At 48.9% G+C, this 12,958-nt stretch overlaps 1 protein-coding gene across 4 annotated transcripts in view; it reads right to left on the bottom strand.

The window, feature by feature from the left end:
- LOC130368994 (pendrin-like) overlaps positions 1-12,367 on the bottom strand; it is a 222,433-nt gene extending 210,066 nt beyond the window's left edge. For 3 of the 4 annotated variants that reach the window (XR_008892636.1, XM_056573591.1, XM_056573592.1), the window contains exon 1: positions 10,817-12,367. Coding sequence is in view for 3 of the 4 variants with exons in the window: in XM_056573591.1 (XP_056429566.1) it covers positions 10,817-10,912 (96 nt within the window). In the remaining variant the exon portion in view is untranslated. The remainder of the gene's footprint in view (positions 1-10,816) is intronic. The other variant, XM_056573593.1, reaches the window with a different exon arrangement.
- Positions 12,368-12,958: the final 591 nt, after the last annotated feature.

Genomic DNA, 12,958 nt, shown 5'->3' with positions numbered 1-12,958 from the left:
GGACGCGATCCACTAGAGGCCGGCGCGATGACGTCACATCATCGCGCCGGCGCCCGGAGATCCTGTCCCCGCAGCCCTGTAAGTACTGAAGAGTATGCTCAGGGCCCAGGGGATTTGGGGAAACTATATACAAGAGGAGGGGGAGGGGGATTTAAAAACTTGGAAAAAGGGAATATTTAATGTGTAGGGCAAAGCACAGGGGGCATTATATGGGAAGAGCACATGGCAGGGGCCCCCCCTGTGCTGTGCCCCTCACATATAATGCCCCCTGTGCTGTGCCTCTCACATATAATGCCCCCTGTGCCCCACACATATAATTTATATGTGTGGGGCACAGCACAGGGGGCATTATATGTGAGGGGCACAGCACAGGGGGCATTATATGTGAGGGGCATAGCACAGGTGGCATTATATGTGTGGAGCACAGCACAGGGGGCATTATATGAAGTAATGCCCCCTGTGCTGTGCCCCTCACATATAATGCCCCCTGTGCTGTGCCCCTCACATATAATGCCCCCTGTGCTGTGTCCCACACATATAATGCCCCCTGTGCTGTGCCCCTCACATATAATGCCCCCTGTGCTGTGCCCCACACATATAAATTATATGTGTGGGGCACAGGGGGCATTATATGTGAGGGGCACAGCATAGGGGGCATTATATGTGAGGGGCACAGCACAGGAGGCATTATTTCATATAATGCCCCCTGTGCTGTGCTCCACACATATAATGCCCCCTGTGCTGTGCCCCACACATATAAATTATATGTGTGGGGCACAGGGGGCATTATATGTGAGGGGCACAGCACAGGAGGCATTATTTCATATAATGCCCCCTGTGCTGTGCTCCACACATATAATGCCCCCTTAGCTGTGCCCCTCACATATAATGCCCCCTGTGCTGTGCCCCACACATATAAATTATATGTGTGGGGCACAGCACAGGGGGCATTATATGTGAGGGGCACAGCACAGGGGCCATTATATGTGAGGGGCACAGCACAGGAGGCATTATTTCATATAATGCCCCCTGTGCTGTGCTCCACACATATAATGCCCCCTGTGCTGTGCCCCTCACATATAATGCCCCCTGTGCTGTGCCCATCACATATAATGCCCCATAATGCACCCCTCACATATAATGCCCCCATCACGCACCCCTCACATATAATGCCCCCATCATGCACCCCTCACATATAATGCCCCCTGTGCTGTGCCCCTCACAAATAATGCTCCTTTCATGTGCCCCAAACATATAATGCCCCCTGTGCTGTCCCCCTCACATATAATGCCCCCTGAGGGGACAGGATGGGGGCATTATATGTGAGGGGCACAGCACAGGGGGCATTATATGTGAGGGGTACAGCACAGGGGGCATTATATGTGAGGGGCAAAAAACGGGGGCATTATATGTGAAGGGCACAGCACGGGGCATTATATGTGAGGGGCGCATGATGGGGGCATTATATATGAGGGGCAAAGAACAGGGGCATTAAATGTGAAGGGCACAGCAAGGGGCATTATATGTGAGGGGCGCATGATGGGGGCATTATATGTGAGGGGCAAAGAACGGGGGCATTATATGTAAAGGGCACAGCACAGGGGGCAATATATGTTAGGGGCACAGGACAGAGGGCATTATTATTATGTGGGGGGAACAGGACGGGTCATAATTAGTATATGTAGGGGCACAAGATGGGGCATTATTACTATATGTGAAGGCACAGAGTGTTCTGCATTTCAGAAGTATAGTGTATATGATGAGGAATTTCTGGGGTGGTACGTTTTTTATGGGCCACAAAACATTTGGGTATTTTATTCAAAGGGTGTAATGCACAGCAAGTTATATTCAGAGAGTGCAGTGTTTGGTAGCATTAAATTTAGAGAACACAGTGTGTGGTAGTATTATATTCAGAGTGTGCAGTGTGTGATAGTATTATATACAGAGGGTACGGTGTGTGGCAGTATTATATTCAGAGGGTACAGTGTGTGATAGTATTATATACAGAGGGTACAGTGTGTTGTAGTATTATATACAGAGGGTACGGTGTGTGGCAGTATTGTATTCAGAGGGTACAGTGTGTGATAGTATTATATACAGAGAGTACGGTGTGTGGTAGTATTATATACAGAGGGTACGGTGTGTGGCAGTATTATATTCAGAGGGTACAGTGTGTGATAGTATTATATACAGAAGGTACAGTGTGTGATAGTATTATATACAGAGGGTACGGTGTGTGGCAGTATTATATTCAGAGGGTACAGTGTGTTGTATATTCAGGAGGTACAGTGTGTCAGAATTATATTCAGAGGGTGTGTGGCGGTATTGTATTAGAAGAATACAGTGTTTGGCAGTATTATAATAATTATTGTTTTCATATAGAGGATCAGAATCCGCTGACATAGAAACCATCTGGGCGTCAAGTTCTGCAGAGAAAAGATTTAGCTGGAACAATTCCAGGCTGTATGTAACATCTGAATTAGATAAGGAAAGACTATAGAGAAGACGTCACCTGTAGTCACTGATATCATTGTGTATTCTCCTCACTATAGAGAAGACGTCACCTGTAGTCACTGATATCATTGTGTATTCTCCTCACTATAGAGAAGACGTCACCTGTAGTCACTGATATCATTGTGTATCCTCCTCACTATTTCCCATCAGAGCTGGAGTCAATTGTAAGTTCTGCAGTAATGATGGGTGAAACAACAACTCCCAGCATCCCCTTACCACTGCTTAGGTCATACTGGGAGCTGTAGTTTTAAATGGTAAAAACCTCTTTAGCACTTTCCCATTCTGCGGCAATTGGTATATTTGATTATTATTCTGACATGTGAACATGGCCAAAGAGTCTTACACAAGGTCAGGACTGTATGATACATTTAATAATATTGTAAGTTCCGTGAGCAACATCTTGTTTTCTGTCCGCCAACACAAAATACTCTAATAGTGCCCCTCCCGAGACGAGACTCTGGATCCGCCCCTGGGGTCAAGTTAAGTAGGGGGGACACAGTATGGATGGATTGGGACATGCTGAAGTAGGTCACAGTATGGATGGTGGGGTTATGCTGAGGAGGAGGGTATACAGTATGGATGGGGACACGTTGAAGAGTGGGGGACACGGCATGGATGATGACATGATGAGGAGGAGGAACAAGGTATAGATGGATGGGGACATGCAGGGGGGATACAGTATGGATGGATAAATGGAGACATACTGAGGAAGGGAAGGAGGTGTTATGGACACGGATGACAATTTGACCTCTGGCACCAGGGCCTCTGAACCTATGTCTACGCCCCTGGCTTACTGTATTTATTCAGCAGCATCATATAACATCATGATGTGAGTTCATACAGTGCAAAAGATGGTTACGGAAGAACTTAAAGGGGTACTCCGGTGGAAAACTTTTTTTTTAAATCAACTGGTGCCAGAAAGTTAAACAGATTTGTAAATCACTTCTATTTAAAAATCTTAATCCTTTCAGTATTTATTAGCTGCTGAATACTACAGAGGAAATTATTTTCTTTTTGGAACACAGAGCTCTCTGCTGACATCATAACCACAGTGCTCTCTGCTGACACCTCTGTCCATTTTAAGAACTGTCCAGAGTAGAAGCTCCTACTCTGGACAGTTCCTGACATGGACAGAGGTGTCAGCAGAGAACTCTGTGGTCAGACAGAAAAGAAATTAAAAAAGAAAAGAACTTTCTCTGTAGTATACAGCAGCTGATAAGTACTGGAAGGATTAAACATTTTAAATAGAAGTAATTTACAAATCTGTTTAACTTTCTGGCAACAGTTGATTTAAAAAAAAAAATATTTCAGCGGAGTACCCTTTTAACCACACATTCCTCCCTCACACAATATTGCCAGCTGGACTTGCTCCCTCTCCCTTACACCTTAGCCCCTGGCCGCTCTTTAGGCTATGTTCACACAGCAGAATGGGATTCTGCTGCACTGAGCACACAGCAGAATTTCCATAGCAGAAAAATCTGCCACGGAAATTCAAATTCTGAACTCTGCAGAAAGAATAAACATGTCAAGTCTTTATGCAGAAGCCGCCGGAAATGCATTGCCGTCTATAAAGATTGTGCATTTCCCAGTGCTCCTAGCGCCTGCTGCTTGTGGAATGTCTGCTCGAAATTTTTCTCGATGGACATTACCTCGTGTAAATGGAGCCTAATAGTAATCACAGGACTATATCAAGTGAATGGGGCCAGCTGCAGTTCTATGTAAAAATAGGTGGCCATGGAGCACTTCTGTGTAAGCAAATTTTCATGGTCTCCTATAGCTGCCCAGTGAGTACCGTTGCTCCCTGCACCTCATGTAGGCATGTTTCCTATAGCAGTCCTGTTGCTCCCTGCACCTCATGTAGGCATGTCTCCTATAGCAGTCCTGTGAGTACTGTTACTCCCTGCACCTCATGTAGGCATGTTTCTTATAGCAGTCCTGTTGCTCCCTGCACCTCATGTAGGCATGTCTCCTATAGGTGTCCTGTGAGTCCTGTTACTCCCTGCACCTCATGTAGGCATGTCTCCTATAGGTGTCCTGTGAGTCCTGTTGCTCCCTGCACCTCATGTAGGCATGTCTCCTATAGGTGTCCTGTGAGTACTGTTACTCCCTGCACCTCATGTAGGCATGTTTCTTATAGCAGTCCTGTTGCTCCCTGCACCTCATGTAGGCATGTTTCTTATAGCAGTCCTGTTGCTCCCTGCACCTCATGTAGGCATGTCTCCTATAGGTGTCCTGTGAGTCCTTTAACTCTCTGCACCTCATGTAGGCATGTTTCCTATAGCAGTCCTGTTGCTCCCTGCACCTCATGTAGGCATGTCTCCTATAGGTGTCCTGTGAGTCCTTTAACTCTCTGCACCTCATGTAGGCATGTTTCCTATAGCAGTCCTGTTGCTCCCTGCACCTCATGTAGGCATGTCTCCTATAGGTGTCCTGTGAGTCCTGTTACTCCTTGCACCTCACGTAGGCATGTCTCCTATAGCTGCCCAGTGAGTACTGTTACTCCATGCACCTCATGTAGGCATGTCTCCTATAGGTGTCCTGTGAGTACTGTTACTCCCTGCACCTCATGTAGGTATGTCTCCTATTAGTCCTGTTGTCCCTGCACCCCATGTAGGCATGTCTCCAATAGGTGTTCTGTGAGTCCTGTTACTCCCTGCACCTCATGTAGTCATGGTCTCTTATTAGTCCTGTTGCTCCCTGCACCTCATGTAGTCATGTCTCCTATAGCAGTCCCGTTGCTCCCTGCACCTCATGTAGTCATGTCTCCTATAGCAGTCATGTTGCTCCCTGCACCTCATGTAGTCATGGTCTCCTATTACAGTCCTGTTGCTCCCTGCACCTCATGTAGTCATGTCTCCTATAGAAGTCCTGTTGCTCCCTGCACCTCATGTAGTCATGTCTCCTATAGCAGTCCCGTTGCTCCCTGCACCTCATGTAGTCATGGTCTCCTATTACAGTCCTGTTGCTCCCTGCACCTCATGTAGTCATGTCTCCTATAGCAGTCCCGTTGCTCCCTGCACCTCATGTAGTCATGGTCTCCTATTACAGTCCTGTTGCTCCCTGCACCTCATGTAGTCATGTCTCCTATAGCAGTCCTGTTGCTCCCTGCACCTCATGTAGTCATGTCTCCTATAGCAGTCCTGTTGCTCCCTGCACCTCATGTAGTCATGTCTCCTATAGCAGTCCTGTTGCTCCCTGCACCTCATGTAGTCATGTCTCCTATAGCAGTCCTGTTGCTCCCTGCACCTCATGTAGGCATGCCTCCTATAGGTGTCCTGTGAGTCCTGTTACTCCTTGCACCTCACGTAGGCATGTCTCCTATAGCTGCCCAGTGAGTACTGTTACTCCATGCACCTCATTTAGGCATGTCTCCTATAGGTGTCCTGTGAGTACTGTTACTCCCTGCACCTCATGTAGGTATGTCTCCTATTAGTCCTGTTGTCCCTGCACCCCATGTAGGCATGTCTCCAATAGGTGTTCTGTGAGTCCTGTTACTCCCTGCACCTCATGTAGTCATGGTCTCTTATTAGTCCTGTTGCTCCCTGCACCTCATGTAGGTATGTCTCCTATAGCAGTCCCGTTGCTCCCTACACCTCATGTAGTCATGTCTCCTATAGCAGTCATGTTGCTCCCTGCACCTCATGTAGTCATGGTCTCCTATTACAGTCCTGTTGCTCCCTGCACCTCATGTAGTCATGTCTCCTATAGCAGTCCTGTTGCTCCCTGCACCTCATGTAGTCATGTCTCCTATAGCAGTCCCGTTGCTCCCTGCACCTCATGTAGTCATGGTCTCCTATTACAGTCCTGTTGCTCCCTGCACCTCATGTAGTCATGTCTCCTATAGCAGTCCTGTTGCTCCCTGCACCTCATGTAGTCATGTCTCCTATAGCAGTCCTGTTGCTCCCTGCACCTCATGTAGTCATGGTCTCCTATAGCAGTCCTGTTGCTCCCTGCACCTCATGTAGTCATGTCTCCTATAGCAGTCCTGTTGCTCCCTGCACCTCATGTAGTCATGTCTCCTATAGCAGTCCTGTTGCTCCCTGCACCTCATGTAGTCATGTCTCCTATAGCAGTCCTGTTGCTCCCTGCACCTCATGTAGTCATGTCTCCTATAGCAGTCCTGTTGCTCCCTGCACCTCATGTAGTCATGTCTCCTATAGCAGTCCTGTTGCTCCCTGCACCTCATGTAGTCATGTCTCCTATAGCAGTCCTGTTGCTCCCTGCACCTCATGTAGTCATGTCTCCTATAGCAGTCCTGTTGCTCCCTGCACCTCATGTAGTCATGTCTCCTATAGCAGTCCTGTTGCTCCCTGCACCTCATGTAGTCATGTCTCCTATATAGCTGCCCTGTGAGTCCTGTGTCTCCCTGCACCCCCTGTAGTTATGGTCTCTGTGAGTCATGTTACTCCCTACACCCCCTGTAGTTATGGTCTCTGTGAGTCATGTTACTCCCTACACCCCCTGTAGTTATGGTCTCCTACATACAGGGCTGGTGCAAGGATTTTTATCACCCCAGGCAAAAGCGAATTTTGAAGCCCCCTTGACTGGCCCTCCCTTTGACACAACCCACCTTAAAGGGGTACTCTGCTCCTAGACATCTTATCCCCTATCCAAAGGATAGGGGATAAGATGTAAGATCGCCACGGTCCCGCTGCTGGGGACCCCTGGGATCGCTGCTGCAGCACCCCGCTATCATTACTGTACAGAGCGAGTTTGCTCTGCACGTAATGACAGACAATACAGGGACCGGAGCATCGTTAAGTCACGGCTCCGCCCCTCGTGACGCCACGACCCGCCCCCTCAATACAAGTCTATGGGAGGGGGCGTGGTGGTCGCCACGCCCCCGCCATAGACTTGCATTAAGGAGGCGGACCGTGATGTCATGAGGGCCAGGCCATGATGTCACGCTGCTCCGTCCCCTGTATCACCCGTCATTACACACAGAGCGAACTCGCTCTGTGCAGTTATGATAGCGAGGCGCCGCAGCAGCGATCCCAGGGGTCCAAAGCAGTGGGACCCCGGCGATCTGACATCTTATCCCCTATCCTTTGGATAGGGGATAAGATGATAGGGGCGGAGTACCCCTTTAATACTGGGGTGACACACTGTAACAAAGGTGGTGCTGCTGGCTGAGTGAGTGGTTTGGATGCTGGCTGTCTAAGGGTGCATGCACACCACGTTTTCACTGTACAGGTGCCGGCTCCGGCTGGGGGAGGGGAAAACCGTGCGCTCCCGTACCCCGACTCTTAAATCCACTGACTTTAATGAGCCGGTCAGAGTCACTGTTTTACTCCGGTCGGCTCATTTGTGACCCGTATCCGGTTTTCTGACTGGACCTATAAACGTAGTATACTACGTTTTTAGGTCATCAGAAAACCAGATACGGGTCAAAAATGAGCCGGCTGGGGTACGGGAGTGCACGGTGTATGCACTAGGGATCGACCGATATCGTTTTTTTTAGGGCCGATACCGATAATCGGTGGAGGTTAGGACCAATAGCCGATAACTTATACCGATATTCCAGTATAAGTTATCGGCTATTTATCCCTTCCCCGCGACACCGCTGCAGATCATTGATTCAAAGCAGGCGCTTTAAATAAATGCACTGCAGTGGTTTTTGCGGTACCATAGGCCACCGCCAATACCCGCTTCTCTCCCCCTGCCTGTCCGGGGGTCCTGAGATCTATCACCGCCACCGTTCCCTCCACTGCCGCACCGCACCGCGACCACCCCCGACCCGCTGCGATGCACCGCGACCACCCCCCCAACCCGCCGCACCGCACAACGACCTCCCCCCCCCCGACCCACCGCACCGCCCTGGCCCCATTGCCTCCCCCATCCCCTGTTTTATAATTACCTGTTCCCGGGGTCCACTCTACATCTGGCTCCGGTGGCGTCCTCCTGAGCTGTCACTGTGCGCAATGACGGTGACGTCACGTCGCGCACGTCAAGTCACTCGTCATTGCGCACAGCGTAACGGAGGACGCAGCAAGAAGTAGCGTGGGCCCCGGGAACAGGTAATTATAAAACCGGGGATGGGGGAGGCAATGGGGCCGGGGACGTGCGGTGGGGGGTGCGGCACGGTGCGGCGGGTCGGGGGGGCGGTTGCGGTGTGGTGGGTCGGGGGGCGGTCGTGGTGCGGGGGTCGGGGCATTATCGGCAAGGTAATTGCCAATACCGATAATGCCCAAAATAGTGATTATCGGCCGATAATATCGGCCATGCCGATAATCGGTCGATCCCTAGTATGCACCCTAACTTTTTTGCTGTGGGCAGAGTGGCGCCCTTTTTTGCCTATAGGCAGAGCAAGCCCTGCCTACATAGCTGCCCTGTGAGCAAGCTGCATTTCCCTGTCCGGTGCCCTCCGATGTGTCCAACCATCCGGCATCAATATTGAGACAATGGAAAATTGTGAACTGTCCCATTCAGATTAATGGGATCAGTTCTAGCATCAGTTTCCCTCCGATGCACGCTGGAGGATAACTGTGCTGGATGCCTGATATATGTGAACCCAGCCTTAGTCATGTTATTCCCTGTAGTAATGGTCTCCTATAGGTGTCCTCTGAGTCATGTTACTCCCTGCACCCCCTGTAGTTATGGTCTCCTATAGGTATCCTGTGAGTCCTGTTACTCCCTGCACCCCCTGTAGTTATGGTCTCCTATAGGTATCCTGTGAGTCCTGTTTCTCCCTGCACCCCCTGTAGTTATGGTCTCCTATAGGTGTCCTCTAAGTCATGTTACTCCCTGCACCCTCTGTAGTTATGGTCTCCTATAGGTATCCTGTGAGTCCTGTTACTCCCTGCACCCCCTGTAGTAATGGTCTCCTATAGGTGTCCTCTAAGTCATGTTACTCCCTGCACCCCCTGTAGTTATGGTCTCCTATAGGTATCCTGTGAGTCCTGTGAGTCCTGTTACTCCCTGCACCCCCTGTAGTAATGGTCTCCTATAGGTGTTCTGTGAGTCCTGTTACTCCCTGCACCCCCTGTAGTTATGGTCTCCTATAGATATCCTGTGAGTCCTGTTACTCCCTGCACCCCCTGTAGTTATGGTCTCCTATAGGTGTCCTGTGAGTCCTGTTACTCCCTGCACCCCCTGTAGTAATGGTCTCCTATAGGTGTCCTCTAAGTCATGTTACTCCCTGCACCCCCTGTAGTTATGGTCTCCTATAGGTATCCTGTGAGTCCTGTTACTCCCTGCACCCCCTGTAGTTATGGTCTCCTATAGGTATCCTGTGAGTCATGTTACTCCCTGCACCCCCTGTAGTAATGGTCTCCTATAGGTGTCCTCTAAGTCATGTTACTCCTTGCACCCCCTGTAGTTATGGTCTCCTATAGGTATCCTGTGAGTCATGTTACTCCGACCCTGCATTTATGGTCTCCTTTAGGTATCCTGTGAGTCCGACCATATAGGTATCCTGTGAGTCATGTTACTCCCTGCACCCCCTGTAGTTATGGTCTCCTATAGATATCCTGTGAGTCCTGTTACTCCCTGCACCCCCTGTAGTTATGGTCTCCTATAGGTGTCCTGTGAGTCCTGTTACTCCCTGCACCCCCTGTAGTAATGGTCTCCTATAGGTGTCCTCTAAGTCATGTTACTCCCTGCACCCCCTGTAGTTATGGTCTCCTATAGGTATCCTGTGAGTCCTGTTACTCCCTGCACCCCCTGTAGTTATGGTCTCCTATAGGTATCCTGTGAGTCATGTTACTCCCTGCACCCCCTGTAGTAATGGTCTCCTATAGGTGTCCTCTAAGTCATGTTACTCCTTGCACCCCCTGTAGTTATGGTCTCCTATAGGTATCCTCTGAGTCATGTTACTCCGACCCTGCATTTATGGTCTCCTTTAGGTATCCTGTGAGTCCGACCATATAGGTATCCTGTGAGTCATGTTACTCCCTGCACCCCCTGTAGTTATGGTCTCCTATAGGTATCCTCTGAGTCATGTTACTCCGACCCTGCATTTATGGTCTCCTTTAGGTATCCTGTGAGTCCGACCATATAGGTATCCTGTGAGTTCCGACCATATAGGAGTCCTGTGAGTTCCGACCATATAGGAGTCCTGTGAGTCCGACCATATAGGAGTCCTGTGAGTCCGACCATATAGGAGTCCTGTGAGTCCGACCATATAGGAGTCCTGTGAGTCCGACCATATAGGAGTCCTGTGAGTCCGACCATATAGGAGTCCTGTGAGTCCGACCATATAGGAGTCCTGTGAGTCCAGTTACCATGACCTCCTATAGCTGCCTTTGGAGTCTTGTTACTACAACACACCCGGACACACACAGGTCACTAGGGAGCTTCTTACCTGAGGCGCTGACGAGTGTGTTCTATGGCGGGACCCTGTAGCCCTCTCACCATCCATGTTGTATTGGGCAGCTGGGGGCCACTTTTCAGTAGCCATCACATAGGCACGTGCCTGCTCCACTGCACGCGTTTATGCCGAGCCCATAGCACAGGATGACACAAGATGCTGCCCTCCCCCACCAGCCGGCACCGTGCTGAATGGAGGACCCGGCTCTGACGCGTCTTCATTCACAATGACAGTTTTGTCTGTTATGGACTTTCCCTTCCTCTCATGTAAGTATTTGGGACCGGGGAGTCCCCCAGCAGTGTGCCCAGCACTGTACTCTCCATGTGTCACTGTGGAGATGAGACTTCTATGACGTCCTGAGGATAGGGGGTGAGACACGTCCACACCTCCTTCTCTCTTCCTCATGTACGATGTATGGACTCCATGCTGGAGAGTCAGGCGACATTTTGAATGAGGATGCTCCAGCCCATTATATATAGTCATTACTTACTTCCGCTCAGAACAAGAAATTGGAAGCTAGATATTGAGGGTTGAATTGATAAAATGGTAGACAAATGTTGGTTTTCCTGCAAATATATTGTAGCTAGTGACATAGAAGTGACATAGAAGTGACATGAAGATGGCTGAGCACTGTGTCCTCCATAGAAGGCAAGGCATAGCTGGTACATTATGTGTAGGCTCCCCTCCCCCTCACATCCCCTACAGATACACCATGACTAGGTTTTATGCTTCTTCCTTCTCCATTCACTATGGCTAGGGTACACTGGCTGAACATTATCCAGAATATGTGTATGTTCAGTGTATATTTATATCCAGGATTTTATTTAACCCCTTAAAGGCACAGCTGGTTTTGGCCTTGTGGACACAGCTAATATTCATTTTTGCATCTTCGTTTTTCCTCCTCTCCTTCTAGGAACCATGACGGACATTTATCAACGGGTTTAGTCAGGTTTTCTTTACTATAATTGCCGCAACTGCGACTACGTGTGTTTTCGTGCAAAAATTTGCATGAAGAACAAGAAAAGCAAGAAAATTCTAACTTGCTTACGTAGTACATTTTTCAAAATGGATTTGCTTTAGTCGGGTATTTATCAACTGCGACAGTCGCAACTGCGCAAAAAAAGTCGCAACAAGGTTAAAAATTGACTAAATTTACTCCAGCTCAAACATGGAGCAGAAAAAGCTACTACCAAAGTAAAAAAAGGAAAAATTGCTTACGTGAAAGAAAATGATCAACAGGCTGAAACCAGTTGAAAAATAAGTCACACATAAGCAAAAAAAAAAAAAAGTAAGGGAAAAATTACTAAAAAAAAAAGAATACATAAGCAAACATTGATAAATGTCCCTCCATAACTCTATTTTTCTATCCTCAGACCCATATGAGGACTTTTTTTTTTTTTTTTTTTTGCACAACAAATTGTACTTTGTAATGACATCTTTTACCATAAAATGTACGGCAAAACCAAAAAACATATTTGCTGTGGGAAATAAAAATAACACCCCCAATTTTACATCCTTTGGGATTTTTGTTTTTACGTAGTGCTCCTTAAAGGGGTAGTCCAGTGGTGAAAAACTTATCCCCTATCCTAAGGATAAGGGATAAGTTTGAGAACGCGGGGGGTCCGACGGCTGGGGCCCCCTGCCATCTCTCTGTACGGGGGCCAGGCTCTCCGGCCAGATAGCGGGTGTCGACCCCCGCACGAAGCGGCGGCCGACACGCCCCCTCAATACATCGCTATGGCAGAGCCGGAGATTGCCGAAGGCAGCGTTTCGGCTCTGCCATAGAGTTGTATTGAGGGGGCGTGTCGGCCGCTGCTTCGTGCGGAGGTCAACACGCCCCCTTACCGCGGGCTGTCGGGGCTCCGTACAGGAGATCGCAGGGGGCCCCAGCGGTCGGACCCCCCGCGATCTCAAACTTATCCCCTATCCTTAGGATAGGGGATCAGTTATTCACCACTGGGTTCACCACTGGACTACTCCTTTAAGGTAAGACTGACATATTCTCTGTATTCTGTGGGTCAATACGATTAATCCTTAGAGGACACATCAAATTTTCATTTTTGCGTTTTCAGTTTTTCCTCTCACCTTGTAATAGCCATAAGTTTTTCAATTTTCCACCTATATACCCATGGGTAT

Source organism: Hyla sarda, chromosome 4, assembly GCF_029499605.1.
Source record: "Hyla sarda isolate aHylSar1 chromosome 4, aHylSar1.hap1, whole genome shotgun sequence".
Classification (NCBI taxonomy): Eukaryota; Metazoa; Chordata; class Amphibia; order Anura; family Hylidae; genus Hyla; species Hyla sarda.
This window is presented reverse-complemented; position numbering and strand designations above follow the sequence as displayed.